Below are 18,094 nucleotides of genomic sequence, written 5' to 3'. Positions count from 1 at the left end.
TTTCCTGCAATTTAATTCAATCCCACTTTCAGAAATACTACTCTGTCCAAAGTGAAAAGCATGGGCGTCCAGCCTTTTGGCTTGCCTGGGTTGCATTGAATGAAGTGGAATTGTCTTGGGCTATATATAATATAGTTCATGTATATAATGTATAGTTAATGTATATATAATCCAGTGTTGGGTTTCAATTTTTTTTACTACCGGTTCTGTGGGCGTGGCTTGTTGGGTGTGGTGTGCCTTGGTGGGTGTGGAAGGGGAAGGATACTGTAAAATCTCCATTCCCAACCCACTCCAGGGGAAGGTTACTGCAAAATCCCCATTTCCAGCTGGTCAGCTGGGATTTGAGAGGCAGAGAATAGATGGGGGTGGGGCCAGTCAGAATTTTTATTACCAGTTCTCCAAACTTCTCAAAATTCCCACTAAATTCTGGTTCTCCAGAACTGGTCAGAACCTGATGAAACCTACCTCTGATATAATCTCATAATCATGTTAAAGTTTATGATCTTGCGGGGCTGCACTACTAGCTGTCCAAGGCTGCATGTGGCCCATAGGCCATGGTTTAGACACACCTGATCTAAAGCTAACAAAGAAAAGTCCTTTACATCGGGGTGGGTTTCAAAACCCGTCGCTACTGGTTCGCTCATAGGCGCTTGCGCATGTGACGCTTCTGTACATGCGCAGAAGCATCCGGGTGGGTGGGTGGAACCTCCTTAGTCTGCCGCTATCGGTTCGCCCAATCCAGGGCGAACCGGTAGCAACCCACCACTGCTTTACATCCTTTCACCCATTACCAACTTGGAAGTTTTAAAAAGCGTATGTTTAATTTTATTTACTAACTTCTTTTCTCTTGACTACTTAGAAAATTCCTCTAATGCAGCGATCCCCAACCTTTCCAGCTCTGCAGATTGGCAGCAGTAGCAGGGAAGGGGATGGTTTCGCATGCACACCTGCCACTTATGCAAATGGAGCTTTCCCGCACTCGTCTATCACTTGTGCGGCCCAGTTCTCAATGGGCTGCAGACCAGTACCACGTCACAGACCGGGCGTTGCGGACCCCTGCTCTAATGTATATAAATCATATTTATGATTATGAATAATGAATTATTATTGTTATTTTTATCAATTATTCCATTCTGTTTCCAAAAATTCAATCAGATGAAATTCCTATTATATGGAATAGCACCAAAGTTGGCAAATCAGGAGCATTGTATTACTTTTCATTTATATTATTTGGTATTTCATTCTGCTTTTCCATCCTGCATCTAATCCAGATTAACTTCAGGACACAAGATTTCCACAGAAATCCTATATTTTGAAAACAATTTATAAAAGGTAACAAGCTTGGAACAGTAGAATGGTAGTGATCATCTTTTAAATATTTTTTTTAGTGAATTCCTAGACTCCTGCATCTATTGTACAAGTTAATCAATTACAGACATAAATAAGTAAAGGATATAGTACCTTTTCCATTGTCTTCATATCTTTTTCCATTTTGTTCTGCAAAAGTTTTATTTCGTTCTCTGAAAGAAGCAAAGGTAAGGCAGGGATAAAGCACACCATGAAATTACATGGCTATTTGAATAGATTCATATTGTGCACTGCAGGTCAGTCGGGTGCATGGTAGATGAAGGCAGTGGGCAGACTGGTGACCTTCACAACTGCCCTTGACCTTCACAGAATTCTGCCTGCTGTTCAGCTGGCTAGTCAGAGAGAGAGGGAGATTAAGAAATAAGTTCAAGAGCCAAGTGTGTCTAAGCACCCTTTGCTTTTCATTAATATTCATTCGTGCTGTTAGTCACAGCTGATACAAAATGCTTTAGCAGGTGGTTCTAAATATTGCGAGAGATATGGTCAAGTCATCAGAGATGATAAAACTGCAAAAATGTTGGCTTTGTGCTCATTTATATTCCCATCCAATAGTATCATATTTCTGTATTTTGTTTTTGCTACATGTTCGTCATTGCTCTTTGTTATCATTCATATGTCTTTAAATCTGGTTTTGATATGGACTTAATTGTTCTAAAACTTTTTAATTTCCAGGAAGCAGAAATGACACATGATTGCGAATTTCTAATTTTGCACTTTCCAATGTGCTTCAAGGAGAAGAAAACCTATGCTATATACACATATGTATATATCACATTAATAGACATTTTCCAAAATTTGTTCATTTATTATTTAGTAGGAGTTTTTTTTAAAAAAATTGATTTATATGCCACCCTTCTTTGGACACTCAGGGCATCTTACAATGCATTAAGCAATAGCCTTCATACTTTTGTATATTTATACAAAGTTAGCTTATTGTTCCCACAAACTGGGTCCTCATTTAACCTACCTTAGAAGGATGGAAGGCTGAGTCAACCTTGAGCCTGGTGAGATTCAAACTAACAGTAATTGCAGACAGCTGGTGTTAATCACAATGCTTTTAGTCTGCTGAGCCACTCAGAGTTGTCTTATTAGAAGTAGAAATAATTATTAATCTATAAATAGTCAATTTTGATATTCATAGATAACATACCTTCTTTTTACCAGAATAAAAACCAGAAAATAAGCACATATTCAATATCAATTAACTCCACTAAGTCTATCAAAGTTCAAGACCAACTCAAATTACAGGGCAAATTGGAAAAAAAATGAACAATTGCTGATTAGACACTATTCTGCCATTTAATTTTCTCACTACTTCTCTTTCTCTTTTCCTGCATATACTTTATTTGATTTACAAGTAAAATTTACCTAAGTTAGTCTGTTCTTTCACTCCCAGTTTCACAGTTTCTTGAAGCTGTGTGTTTTTTTCAGTCAGGCTAATTATTTGCTCTCTCAACTCTCGCATCTGTTGCCGATGCCATTCCACATCAACGTACCCTTCACGTTGAAGCTGAAAGATTAAGAAGCCATCTATTTCTAAAGCAAGAGGCATAAAAGAACAACAAAATGTAAATCTGATGCTGGGATGGGTGGGGGACGGACACACAATGGTTATACAATGCCGCTATCATAAAAATTTCTGAATCCTGTCATGTAAGTTATAATATGAATGGAAGGAAAATCTAGGAGACGAAGTAGAACTTGCCGAAGAAAAGCTTTGGTCCCGCTCATACAAAGACGGAAACATGTGGGGATGTATTATTGACAGGCATAATACATATCATACTGTTTGTTTGCCCTCATCATTCAGGCCAATTTATTGTGGAAGCTGCATCCCAAAGGCAGCTGGGGCCTATCCAGTCCACCCACCCTTATCTCTCGGTTTAGAAGGGCCGTCTGTAACTAGGCAGGCCAGGGAAACCATGGGCAGACAGCTCCAGGGGGCTGCAATGTGCAGGGCTAAGGAGAGGGAGGGGGTGCCTTGTTGTCTTTTGTGCCATTTCTCAGTGACAGGGCTGCCATTGCAGTGACGAGTACATCACATGTCAAAATTGGAGAAATTTCCAGGCTGGGAGCCACATGGAGTCCGTCAGGCAGTCTTATGGCAATATAGTTGGCTTTTTGCTTCGTGCTGAAGCCACCCAGAGCCAATTCATATTCTCAGCTTTAGAGCAGTTTTGCATGCACATCACACATAGGCTATTGGGTTTGGAGGTTTTTTTTTTTTTTTTAAATGCCATTGAAGGTTTTGGGTAAATCTCCATGCAAGCAGTGATAACCTCGTAGAAAAGTTTCGGGACAGCATACAACAAAAGACTTTAAAGTTATACTTTTAGTAAAGCAAACTCATTTACATTTTTATTATGCATGGTCTTTGTTAAAATCTGGCCACATTCATTATGGAAAAGACTTTGTATGCATCCAAGCTTATTGGGAGAACTACTCTTTCTTCTTGTCTGCTTCAAAGCTATTTAGAACATTTGCATATATTGTTAAATGGCTGTTGAGATTTTACTGCTGCATATTTCTTTTAATGAAAGGGGAAGAGGAGGGGGAGGGAGATGTTGAAACAAGTTTTAAAAAATCACCCTGAAACCTAACAGTAAATAGCTCAATTACTTAAAGATATGATATTATTAATTTTTAAAGATAATTATTAAATAATTATTTTCTAGATCATCTGAAGATAGAAAGAAAAATGAGTACAATGATACTGACAATTTAGTAAACTGAAATGCTAAATAGAATATATTTATGGTGAAATACACCCTAGAAACATAATTTATACATGTTCAAATATCAACTTATATATATTATTCTATGTTGACTTATTCCTTCCAGTTAGGCATCTGAGAAAGATAAAGAGTTCATAAGGCTCATGTTTTTGCATAGTATCTTTCAGATCCACAATGTTTTAATGTCACCCTCTTCCTTTTCTTGATGAAAAGTTTCACAGTTTATTGGGCACTGTAACATTTTGGCTTGTTTGGCTTTGTCTACCAAATCTAGGCATTCTCCAAGATCCATACTTATGTTCAGAGTCATACGAACTAGCACATGCTTTTGATACAGTAATAGATAGAGCTTCAGATATCTGGTTTTCTTCCATGTTCACATCGTTAAGCAATGTCTGCAGGATGGCAAATTGGTTTGCTAACTATGTTTGGAATTGATTTTTATGTCCCGGTTCAGCCTCTTATGACTACTATAGCTTTGCTGATGGTACCATCGGTCATTTTATGCATTGGAGTTTAAGCTGAATCATTGGTCAGATTAAGTATTTATTTTTATTTTATTTTATTAAAATTTATATGCCGCCCTTCTCCTGAAGGACTTGGGGTGGCTCACAACAATAAAATCACAATAAAACAGCAATAAATAAGATTAACAATAAATAAGATTAAAAGATTAAAAGATTCAATTAAAATCCCACAATTAATTAAAACTCCCAAAACAGAATTAGACAATTTGCTTAAAAAGCCAGGTCTTCAAGTCTTTGCGGAAGGAACGGCGATCAGGGGCCGTCCAGAGCCTGGTGGGTAACTCATTCCAGAGGGTCGGTGCAGCCACAGAGAACATCTTCATCCTGGGCGCCGTCAGCCGACATTATCTGGCCGATGGCACCCGGAGGAGGGCAGCCCTATGTGAGTGCACTGGGCAGTGGGAGGCCGGTAGGAGGTGATCCTGCAAGTACCCCGGGCCCATTCCATGAAGGGCCTTGTAGTTGAGAACCAGCACCTTGAAGCGGATCTGAAGGACCACCAGCAACCAGTACCATAATGATTGGACCTTCAATCAACACCTTGCATGACATGAACATCTTTGAGGGATGATGAAGCTTAAAATAATAAAATATGTCAAACTTCAGAGGAGGGAATTGTAGGAGATTTTGTGGTGCCAAGTTAAAGCCTCTAATACATCTTCCCAGAGAGAGAGAAAAAAATATAGCTATATTGTGCCAAATTAGACAACTACCCAACTACAAAAAATTTGTAGTAACATTGTCAGTTTAGCCATACAACATTCAGAAGCCAAAGAGTGCAGATAAGCTGGGAAAAGTTACTTGGGGGCAAGATGAGTTTTAGGGAAGAAAAAGAAAGTAATTCTTAGAAACAAACAATACCCTGTTATTTTTGTAGTTCTGTCCCATGATTCACAGTTATACCCTAATGGCCTCTTTGGCTTCACTAGGCATGTAATGTGTTACATCCTATTAAGTAACTGATTTCTCTATCCAATCACATGTATATTCTAATTTGCATAAATCTCAAGAGAAAAATGTCACCCACTTCTCTTTAGGCCTGTCTTTGTCTCTGCCAATAAATAAATGCTGCTGCTGTTGCTGCTGCTATTACTACTACTACTACTACTACTACTACTACTACTACTACTACTACTAGAGAAAATAGAGAAAGTAATAGAAAACAAAGAGGCCAAAGTGCTCTGAGACTTTAGAATTTAAACAGGCAGGCACCTGCCACGTAAAAAGTTGTCAAAAAGAAAGACAAAAAAGACCGGATAGTGGATGTGACAGTACTGGAGACAGCAGAATAGAAGAGTAAGAACTAGAGAAGATAAAAAAAAAAAAATACAAAGACCTGCAAATAGGACGAGTGTGGCCAAAGAAAGCAAACCTACCAATAGTCATAGATGCCTTGGGTGCAATTCCAAAACAATTGGAACACTACTTGACCACTGTTGGTATTGATAAATTCACCATCAATCAATTGCAAAAGGCAGCATTAATTGGAATGTAATGTAACTTGAAATTTCTCTCTGTACCAATGACTGCATCTCAAAGGATCCCTCTGTTAAAGAACTGAAGTTTGCAGATGATAGAACAGTCATTGGTCTCATTTGAGATGGTGATGAATCTGCATACAGACAGAGATTGAACCCTGTGCTGCAGCTGGAACAATCTGGAACTGAACACACTTAAAACTGTAGATATGATAGTGGATTTTAGGAAGAGTCCTCCTATTCTATTATCTCTTACAATATTAGACAACACAGTATCAACAGTAGAAACCTTCCAACTCTGTTACTGTTACTGTTATAATCTGCCAGAAAGCTCAGACTACACAAGGAGCTGTTGGAATAGTACTATAGAGGAATTATTGAGTCCGTCATTTATACCTCTATAATTAACTTAAACAGATAGCTAGGACTGTAGAAAAAATAATTGCAACTAGCCTGCCTTCCGTTGAGGACCTGTATATTGCATGGGTCAGAAGGAGGGCTGAGAAAATATCTATAGACCCCTCACATCCTGGACATAAACTGTTTCAACTCCTCCTTTCAGGTTACTGCTGTAGCGCATTGCATGCCGAAACAACTGGACACGGGGACATTTTTTCCCCTCATGCCATCACTCTCCTGAACACCTACTTACCCCAGCACTGTCTTATGCCCAAGAATATTTACACATGTAGTAGGCTATAATACTATTATCCTTCTCATCTTTTCTACTATCTTCTCCTGTTAGTATCTTATGAATAGATTAGTTGTTGTTTGTATGTAAACTGAGAGTTTATGCATCGGACTCAACTTCCTTGTGTGTCCAATCACATTTGGACAATAAAGTACATTCTATTCTATATTCTATTCTAATAGTTTACATCCTGTGATGACACCTCTAACACTCTATTTGTCCTATTTATGTTTGCTATCATAAAAGGCAGAAAGAGCAAAAAAGCCCTCTTTTAATGGAAATCTACATTAATAAACACTTCAGTACAAGTAGTCCTAGACTTACAACCACAATTAAATCTAAAATTTCTGTTGCTAAGTGAGACAGTTGTTAAGTGAATTTTGCCCCACTTTATGACCTTTCTTGCCACAGTTGTTAAATGAATCACTGCAGTTGTTAAGTTAGTAACATGGTTGTTAAGTGAATCTGGCTTCTTCATTGGCTTTGCTTGTTAGAAGGTCATAAAAGGAGACCCTGTGGTCCCAGAACACTGCAACTGTCATAAATATGAATCAGTTGCAAAGCATCTGAATTTTGATCATGTGACTGTGGAGATGCTGCAATGTGAAAAAAGGTCATATGTCATGTTTTCAATGCAGTTGTAATTTTAAACAGTCATTAAATGAATGGTTATAAATTGAGGAATATCTGTTAACCTTATTACGGATAATCCTTTTACAAACCATTATTAATGAATAGTTCCATACTGAGCTCTTAAATAGATGAAATAAATACAACATTTTTGTTACCAAGAGAATTATCAAAATACTAAAAAATTCTCAAGGGCAGGGGTGGCCAATCTGTTGCCCTGACTTGATTGTTGTCCCGGGATCCCATTCATGTCCACCTATATATTACTAAAATTCTCACTGATATTTTTTAATGGGGTGAAATGATAAATCACCTGGCAACAATTTTTGAACTAAGACACCAAGGTGAGCTAACTCACAAAAGGGCTAAAATCTGGTACCCAAGCCTCCTGAAGAAGTAAAATTTAGGAAAGCTGTGACTGCTCAGTGCTATTTGCTTCTAGGCTGAGACTATGGTCATGTGATTTTCATTTTCAGTGTTCCATGACAGTTTCCCAGGCAGTCTCACAATCCTTTGCTCCCTTTCCCACCCAGCAGCAGTTATTTATCTACCAGCTGGGCGGGGAAGGGTAGGGTAAGGTAGGGTAGGGTAGGGAAAGGAGAAGGAAGGGAGGGAGATTTCCAATGCTCCCTGCCAGATTCCCACAAGGAAATTCAATGGGGAAGTCAGCAGGAAGTTGAAGTGGCTCCTATTTTCACTGCTTTTTTTGCCCACTTTGGTCATTCTATTTCTCTGCTTAGGTAAAGAAATATCTCTGAAATGATGACACAACAAGGTAAGGTTGCCTAGCTTTGAATAATGATGCCAAAATGGTGAAATGTGAGTCATAATATCACAGTGCAAGCTCTTTTGTTTTATTCTCCAATTGATTAATATCACTTAATTATGTTTGGGGAAGAGCTTATATTGTGTTGGTGCAATATACTTTGCTTCATTTGTTTCCTTTCCTCTCAGCAGATGCTTATAATTCCATTTGCAGCCCCCAGCACACCACAAGTTGGTTCAGGCAAATTAGTAGCAAAATAGCATTTCTGCTCAACATTAAAAAAAAAAAAGAAAAGAAAGAAAAACCCATAAGAGCCTCAATAGTCTCCAGTAAAGATCTGCCTCTAGATATTCATAAATATAAAGCAGTGATTAGTCTGCATTCCCTCTGATGTTCTTCCACCATATGTGGTTACATAGGAAACCCCCAGTTTCAAATCAACAGTATCATGACTTAATACAAGGGCTCCCAACCTCTGGGCCATGGCTCACTACCGGGTGGGGGCCTATTCAGAACTGGGGCATATGAGAAGTGGACCAGTGCACATCATATGAGCAGTGGCCCACCGCTCATGAGTGTAGTTGCACATGCATGTGGGTTCCGGTCCACTGCTTACACAGTTCATTTCCCCTCTCACTCTCCCAGCCGGGCTGCCAAACCACAAAGATTTGGGACCACCAATTTTAATAGGCTTAATAGTTAGCATCTTAGCTGAGACACCAGGAACCACCTTTAGTTGAAAAAAAATACGTAGGTTGCATCATAATAACAACACAAAATTTACAAGAGTGATTTTTCAACTGAATGGAAATAAATTACTTTAAAATTTAAGCAAGCCTATTTGAATGCAGACATTTAACCCAATTAAGCTGCATTGCAGCTTTATATTTTAATCCATGGATAGGCTGTGATTTTTTGCATCATTGAGTTTAACACTAGCTCCCCCACCCATTAAACATAAGAACTGCTAAGAAAACAAATTGTGTCTTATGATAAATATCCTTTCCAAATCCAAATCTGGGAGCCGACGGCCACCAGCAAGCAGTTCCAGGAAAGGGTTCTAGCTTACCAAAAGCAGGTAGTAAATCAGACAATTTGAAAGTTGAAAGCGCAATCACCTTTTGCATTTATTAAAGCATAGATTTCATTTTGCAATGTACCATTGTAAAACAGTTGGCTTGGTTTGGTGTATTTCACTCCCCGTGTTTTTACAGGATGAGCGGTAGAATTGCCTTGATGAAATTTAATTAATTATTAAAAACTATTTAATAAATTAATAATAATTGTATAATATGATTATAATTTTATTTTTATTATTATTTAATGTATGCTCTTGCTTTCCATCAAAACCGATGAGTAATAATGCCTACTAATAATAAAAGCAAAAAACTATTAATACTCTTAATTTAAACAATGAAGTTATTTTAACCTCAATTAACCAAAATAGAGAAAGTCAACATTTACCCTAATAGCTTCACAATTGTTAGGTGAATCACTGCAGTTGTTAAGTTAGTAACACAGTTGTTAAGGGAATCTGGCTTTCCCATTGACTTTGCTTGTCAGAAGGACATAAAAGGCAATCACATGACTCTGGGATACTGCATCCATCACAAATATGAGTCAGTTGCCAAGCAGATAAATTTTATGTGAATGTGGGGATACTGCTTTAGTCATAAATTTATTTATTTATTATTTATTTATTATATTTCTATACCGCCTTTCTCCCGTAGGACTTATTTTCACTCAATAAATGTGAAAAATGGTCATTAAGTCACATTTTTCAATGCCATTGTAACTTTGAACTGTCACTAAATGAATTGTTATAAATCAAGGACTATCTGTATTAATGCCTTTAGATTCAGATCCAATCCCACTCTTAATTGTTTTATATCACTACAACTCCTTCCCTTAGGAATTCAGTGTAACGTTATATGGGAAATGTTATTCATTTTATTTCAATAACAATCCTATGAGGTATCTTAGGCTGAAGGGAAGTGACTGGCTTAAAGTCACTGAATCGATGTCCGTATGGCTGAGTGTGAACTTAAATGTTGATCTAACCCCTACTTCCTGTTGACTAGCTCCCACTAGTGGCTCTAAAATAAAATGTAATGTTGTATCTGGAAAGCTATCTCCAATTTTTTCTGTGTATTGTAGCACAAATCTGTAAATTATTCTCAAGAAACATGATTTTCGACTGCAAAGCTCCTTTGCAGAATCAGCACATTTATGGCCTTTTAGCATCAAAATAAGAACTGGGACTCTTAAAAAAAAAGTTAAATCCTGCGTGGCCTTTCTCAGACAAGTGGGAACTGTAGGCAGAGGGGAGCTTTCTCTGATGTCTTACCTTGTTAAGATTTCCCATATATTGCTAATTCACAAAATCAGGAGAGGCACACATGGATAAAGATAAGAGTTGGGTCCTAAAACCTATGCATACATTAATAATATTTGGGCCAGTTCAGGCCAGTGATCTGCCATTTTGAATATAGCAAGTTAAAAGCTGTTCAACTTTAGGAAAGAAAAGTGCTGGAATTGTTTCCCATCACTGCCTCTAGTCTCCAAGTTGCCCTTTAGAAAGTGAATCCAAACATTTACCGTACATCTTTCACTCTCTTATATTCATATACCAATACGTGCCACACTGCTGATTTTATCCCAATGTTTTCTGCCTCAGAAAAATCTATACAGAAATTAAAATGGATGAGGGTAAATTGGATTGCAAAATCAAACTAGATTTTGCACAAAAATCCCATTAAGAGGAACGACAGCTTCTGTAGCCTTTTGTAATATTTTTGTTTTTTCTTTCTAAGGAAAAATCTGCATATAAGCATGTTAGTATGATTAGATCCACAAGAGGGGGCTGTTGTACAGGTTTATTATTCAAGGAACAGCAATAAGGATGCAGCATTTTACTTGATTTAATTTAATTTAAATAAGTAAACATAATTTCTTAACACGAACACACAATATACAGAACTATACAGGTAGTCCTTGACTTGTGACTATTTCCCTAATGAGTATCTGACATTAGAACATAAAAAAAAAAAGTAACTTATGACCTGTTACAACTGCTGCATCACCTCTGCAAGTCATTTTGAGTGCTTGGCAATTGGTTACCATTTGCAACTGGTTGCAGTCTCCTACAATAATATGATCCCATTTTGCAAAGTTTGTTGCCATTTTCTGGAAAAAACGCCTGTTGGATAAGCTGAATTCAGGCTTACAATGTGATTAACAACCACATGATTTGCTTAACGACCATTCATTATTATCAAAATTCTGGGCTCAGTTGTGATCATAAATTGAGGATTCTCTGTAATGTTAGAAAGGGTCGTTTCAGCCACTAAACCCAATTCCTTAACCAATGTTCTTTTGCTAAGTTTTGGAGTCTGGAATAGTTTGGAGCTTTTACAATGACTTTGGCTACTGACCATGGTTTGCTTGTTTTAAAGTGGCAATTTATATTTTATATGCTAGTAATTAATTTTAAACTTGTTTTATTGGATTTTGTATAAACTGTTAAAAATTATAATTTAGAGTTACAATTCTCAATACTATTTTTTCTTCTATAATTTGTAGGCTAGGATCCTACTCTAGTTCAGTGGTGAGATTCAAATTTTTTTACTACTTGTTAAGTGGGCGTGGCTTGGTGGGCATGGTGTTGCTTGGTGGGTGTGGCAGTGGAAGGATACTGCAAAATCTCCATTCCCTCCCTACTCCTGGGGGAAGGATATTGCAAAATCTCCATTCTCTCCCCACTCCTGTGGGAAGGATATTGCAAAATCTCCATTCCCTTCCCACTCCTGGGGAAAGAATATTGCAAAATCTCCATTCCCATCCCACTCTGGGGCCAGCCAGAGGTGGTATTTGCTGGTTCTCCAAACTACTCAAAATTTCCACTACTGGTTCTCCAGAACCTGTCAGAAGCTGCTGAATTTCATCCCTGCTCTAGTTATAGAAGTTAAGACACAGTCTCAGTGTCTAAGCTCAGGAACCTCTAATTCTTCCTTCCACTCATCTCTTACCATCTGCATATCAAATTGACTTATTGAAATTAACATAGGTAGTCCTCAACATATGACCACAATTGATCCCAAATTCTGTTGCTAAGTGAAACATTTGTTAAAATGGAGTTTTGTTTCATTTTACAATCTTTCTTGTCATAGTTGTTAAATGAATCACTGCAGTTTTAAGTTAGTAACATGGTTTTTAAGGGAATCTGGATTTTCTATTGATTTTGCTTGTCAGAAGATTGTAAAAAGTGATTACATGGCTCTGAGACACTGCAACCAGGGGTGAAATCCAGCAGGTTCTGACAGGTTCTGGAGAATCGGTAGCGGAAATTTTGAGTAGTTCAGAGAACTGGCAAATACTACCTCTGGCTGGCCCCAGAGTGGGGTGGGAATGGAGATTTTGCAATATCCTTCCCCTGCCACACTCACCAAGCCACACCATGCCAACCAAGCCATGCCCACAGAACCGGTAGTAAAAAAAAATTGGATTTCACCACTGACTGCAACTGTCATAAGTATGAGTCAGTTGCCAAATGTCTGAATTTTGGTGATGGGGTCATGGGATGCCGCAGTGGTCATAAGTGTGAAAAATGATCAAAAACCACTTTTTACAGTGCTGTTGCAACTTTGAACAGTCATTAAATAAACTGTTGTAACTCAAGATCTACCTGTACTAGGGTGTTATTTAGTTTTAAAAGGTTTAATCAACTGTTTTGTATTTTGGATATCTGAGAAGCTGAAACTGATCCAAACAATGTTGTTAATAGAGGTTTCTAGTTGTAAATATTGCCATTGGGTTACATCTGGTAGAGCTGCAGAAGCTTCTTGGATGAGAAGCGAAAAGTCTTCAAAACCAGAAAGTCCAGTTGCCTCTTGAAAAAAGCACCTGTGGGACAACCTTGAGTCTTTGGAGAAAGGCGGCATACAAGTTGAACAAATAAAATAAACCATGTCCTGGATGACTGAGAATCTCCATAGACATCTGGTAGATGGTAATTGTCTCTTAACAAATATATTGTCTCTTATCATCATCTATCAAATGATCCAAAGTCAATATCTGAGGTTTCATCCATTTTCTTCATATCACCATCTTTTTTCCAATTTTTAATGTTGGATTTCCCCATAATGTCAATATGGCATGGGAAAAAGAAGCAAGCTTTTTCAAAATATTACATTCCATAGCTTTCTAATTGACATAATTGTTTCCAAAAATACTGTACTAGAGTTCTATTTTATTTAGATCCTGTCTATTTAGAACATTGTCTATTAAACCAAAGGTGCTATCTATGTGCATACCAAGGTTGTCCATGTCTCAAAATTAATATCAGTTATTAGCTTCCAGCATTTAATACTTGACAATAGATAAGTTTGAAGACAAATCTTCTGTTTCAGAAAACCAAACCTTCCCTAATTGATGGTTGCATTTCCTATCAAAGGTATTCTCAGAATTAAAGAACCTCATACAAAATTTCAAAACTAAGATTTTATCTTCTGAAAATATTTTCCAGATGTTTGAATTTGAACAGAAATTTTTCTTGGAGTATAAATTAATTTGGGAAAAATCTTGGCCTTTTAATCAAGATCAAGGGTAGTATTGCTTTCTTTTTTTAAAAAAATACAAAATTTACATTGACTGCTATTTCATTTATCTCTTCAATTTTTTAACTTTCAAGATTATTTTAATGCTATCTCTGTGTTTTTAAGGTTTTTGCTATTTCATCCAGTTTGCTGTCACTTCTATTTATTCTGTGCTCCCAGTTATTTATTAAAAAATGACATAGATGACCTTATTTCATTCTGTACCTCCAAAATAGGTAAGTTAATGGTTATTTGAAGATACACAAAAGATCCAGGCTAAGCCAAGGTGAGCTAAATCTAATGACCTAGTGTAGGAGAGAGAGGGGGGAGGGAGGGAGGGTGGAGAGAGAGAGAAAGAGAGAGGGTGGGAGTGAGTGAGTGAGAGTGAGTGAGTGAGAGAGAGAGAGGAAACTCCTGCAACAAAATTGGAAAAAAGATTTTATTCGAAGGCAGATTTATTGTTGATGGATTGCATCAGACCTGCTCGGCCACAAACTTCAATGAAGCAGCTGGCCTAATTTATTTAATGGCTGTGAAAAACAACATACCTTTTCATCTCTCATGTCTTTCTCTTCCTCTAACAGCGCTGTTAAATATTCAATTTTATCTGCTTGCTCATCAATGATTCTCCTTAACTTATCTATTTTTGCAGCTTGTAAATCCACTCTACATTGTTCATCCACTTGTGCATATTTCTGTCAAAACAAAAGGAGGAATAGTAAGAGATCCCATTGCAGTTAGTTGTCCAGATAACAACAACATGAGTAGCTTCACGAGGCATATAGTTTATGAATGTGTTTTACCATTCTTTTTGGTCTGATCTAAACAAAAAGATGTGGTGGCTCAGTGGCTAAGATGCTGAGCTTGTCAAACAAAAGGCCGGCCATTCAGCACTTTGAATCCCTAGTGCCGTGTAACGGGGTAAGCTCTCATTACAGCTTCTGCCAACTTAGCAAGTTCGAAAAGACATTAAAAAAAAAAATGTAAGTAGAAAAATAGGGACCAATTTGGTGGGAAGGTAACAATGGTCCGTGTGCCTTTGCCGTTTAGTCATGCCGGCCATATGACCACGGAGACATCTTTGGCTTTGAAATGGAGATGAGCACTGCCCCGTAGAGTCCGGAACAACTAGCACATATGTGCAAGGGGAACCTTTACCTTTACCTTAAAGAAAAAGAATAAGAGCTTTTGTATTTATTTTAATTATGAAGTGGCCAAGGAAGGCAGGGAAAGGTCTGATATTTTATGACACAGCAGTTTGTGTCCCACCAACTTCCCAAACTTTAATTAACCCACAAGATAAAACATGAAGAAATTATTTCCCTGCGGTGGAGGTGTTCAGATTAGAAAACAGTGGCAACCACTGCAGAAGAGAGGAAAAATATTTATTTATTTAATAAATTTATCTAGTGCCCATCAAACTGAACATGACTCTAGGCCATGTACTACTAACAATTAAAAGAATGTCTCAGCAGTTAAAAAAACCCTGTAAAATATAAATAAAAACAATAATGCAGGAGCTGAACATACATCTAAACCAGTGGTGGGATTCAGCCAGTTCGCACCACTTCGGGAGAACTGGTTGTTAACTTTGCAGTTTGGCAAACTGGTTGTTGGAAGAAATCATTAGGGCAGAGGACTGGTTGTTAAATTACTTGAATCCCACCACTGATCTAAACCCAATATGACCATTGCGTGGATTCCCCCATGGGATCCACAGCTGCCGGTAAAGCCACATTTTCAGGGCCTTCCAAAAGGCTAATGGAGATAGAGCTAACTCCCCCTCCTGAGGGGGCATAATGTTTTAGAGTGCAGAAGCCACAACAGAAAAAAACACACTGTTTTGGTCCCATCAGATAACTCTTTAAAAACAGGACATACAATATACCCCTCCTGCTGGCTTTGATGGGATAGGCAGATGGTGTTCCCTCATATAGCCTGACCCCATAGCCTGATCCCAAGCCATGTAGGGCTTCAAAAGTCAAAACCAGCACCTTGAATTGCACCTGGAAGCAAACTAACAGCCAATACAGCTCACGGAACAGAATATAATGAGTGCCATCCTAGAGGCACACCTAACTTAACATAAAAGGGGGAAAATGCAGTGGCTGTACTTCCACCTTGCAACAGTTAAACCCCAAATCATCACCAATTTAACAGCTACATTTGGGATAAATAGGATTGGGCCAGCACTGAATGTCACAGTGGCCTGCTGGATGAGTCAGTGAAACTGTCAAATATAAATTAAAGTATGATAACACCTTTCACTTTTAGCCGTCAGTGTGGAAAGCTTGCAGATTACAATTCAGCATGTAATGTACAACTACCAGTATTTATAGCCACTGACAGTATTAGCTTCCATAAACTAATACAATCATCTTTGAAACTATTTAGAGTTTCTATCATTACTATGCATATCTAATCTCTTTGAGTGTATTTCAGTAGATAGAGTGGCAAAGTTTAGATGGGATTCAGGAAGCCAATGTATTCCAGTAGTCCTGTTACTCTTATATAAAAATTGCTTTACATAATGATTGGGCAGAATCACATCTACACAAGAGAACTTCACATATTTCCACATTGGTCCTTTAGAATAGATTTTCAGATTGTTTCACTTGTGTGTTGTTTTATCAATTCAGGTTCTTGGTCAGAAAGTTAAAACATTTGAATAATTTGCTTCAAATACCAAATTTAATGCAGTAAATAGAAGTAACCTATATCCCTCTACTTTTTTTAATTTAAATTTTATATGGCCTGACTCTAAGTGACTCTGGCCAATTCACAAACACAGAAATATAGCAATAAAAGAATAGTACAATAAAGGCAAAGAATGAAAAAGATGGTAAAACCAGGTAATAATGAGAAACATACTATTTATAAAAACTTTCAACCACTCTAATAAAAAGTCAGAGCAAAGAACATAGATTGTATTAGATGCCTCAAGTAAATACAATAGCAAGAATCAAAAACTCACGGAATAGTTCATTTTAAGAATAGCAAGTGCATCACTTAATTGTTGTTGGTAGCTATATCGTGTTTTTATTTCTTTCTGTAATTAAAAAAGAAAGGATTCATATTTGTATGAATTATTAAATTAATAGTAATAACAAACTGAAAAAGTAGGTTACAATGCAAACAAGTAATCCCCATTGTAGAAAAAAGTTCTTATCAAATTTCTCTTTTTAAATATATTTTTTTAATATTAAAGTATGGAGCTACTGTACAGTGTGATCCATAAGTCAGTTTGTCTGGCGCTGTCTGCTTCAAAATTGTTATCAAACCCTTGGAGTGCACACCATAAGAATTTTAATCTAGCATAACTGAATGTCTCCTGATTAAGGAAGGCATTACTGAATTTGATGGATCTGACTGACTCCTAATATTGTTGAGATTTATAATTGCTATACCTGCTGGCTGCCAGTCTTGGAAAGCCTGAGTTATGAGATCTTGTACAGAATAATCAACGAAAGAAAATTATGAAATATGAACATTCTTTTTCCACATTCAGTATGAAGGGAACACAGGAATTTGTCTGTCTTCTCTGCTGTGTGGCAAGTTAGTGGGCTCGGTAGTCTTCAACTTATCATCACAACTGAACAACAAATTTTTTGTTGCTAAGGTGATAGTTATTAAGTGATTTTTGCCCCATTTTACGATCTTTCTTGTCACAATTGTTAAGAGAATGACTCAATTGCTAAGTTAGTAACATGGTTTCCCCATTAACTTGCTCATCAGAAGGTCACAAAAGATGATCACATGACCCTGGGACACGGCAACTCTTATAAATATCAACCAGTTGTTAAGTATCTCAATTTTGATCATGTGACCATGGTGCAATGGTTGTTAAGTGTGAAAAATGCTCATGTCACCTTTTTCAGTGCTGTTGTAACTTCGAACGGTCATTTAAACAAAATATTGTAAGTTGAGGACTATCTGTATGGTCCATCGTGAGACAAGGAATTAGTTTTGAAAACACAAAGGACCTTAATGCAGCTCCAATGCCACTTAAGGTCATCCCGCTGCCTGAATTTTAGGAATTTTACAGCACTAAATCTTCAGTTTTGGTCACCATGATGTAAAAAAGATGTTGAGACTCTAGAAAGAGTGCAGAGAAGAACAACAAAGATGATTAAGGGACTGGAGGCTAAAACAAATGAAGAATGGTTGTTGGAATTGGGTATGCCTAGTTTAATAAAAAGAAGGACTAGGAGTGACATGATAGCAGTGTTCTGATATCTCAGGGGTTGCCACAAAGAAGAGGTTAAGCTATTCTCAAAAGCACCTGAAGGCAGGACAAGAAGCAAT

The 18,094-nt window shown here is 37.4% G+C and overlaps 1 protein-coding gene across 1 annotated transcript in view; it reads right to left on the bottom strand.

Annotated features, from left to right (window-relative positions):
* C4H10orf67 (chromosome 4 C10orf67 homolog) overlaps positions 1-18,094 on the bottom strand; it is a 69,458-nt gene that overhangs the window by 34,283 nt on the left and 17,081 nt on the right. Inside the window, exons 4-7 of the mRNA XM_034402210.3 lie at positions 16,764-16,838; positions 14,338-14,484; positions 2,737-2,878; positions 1,462-1,520 (exon numbers count right to left, since the gene is read on the bottom strand). Of these exons, the coding sequence (XP_034258101.1) occupies positions 1,462-1,520; positions 2,737-2,878; positions 14,338-14,484; positions 16,764-16,838 (423 nt within the window). The remainder of the gene's footprint in view (positions 1-1,461; positions 1,521-2,736; positions 2,879-14,337; positions 14,485-16,763; positions 16,839-18,094) is intronic.

The sequence above is a fragment of the Pantherophis guttatus genome, chromosome 4 (assembly GCF_059756535.1).
Source record: "Pantherophis guttatus breed Tessera chromosome 4, ASM5975653v1, whole genome shotgun sequence".
Taxonomy (NCBI): domain Eukaryota; kingdom Metazoa; phylum Chordata; class Lepidosauria; order Squamata; family Colubridae; genus Pantherophis; species Pantherophis guttatus.
This window is presented reverse-complemented; position numbering and strand designations above follow the sequence as displayed.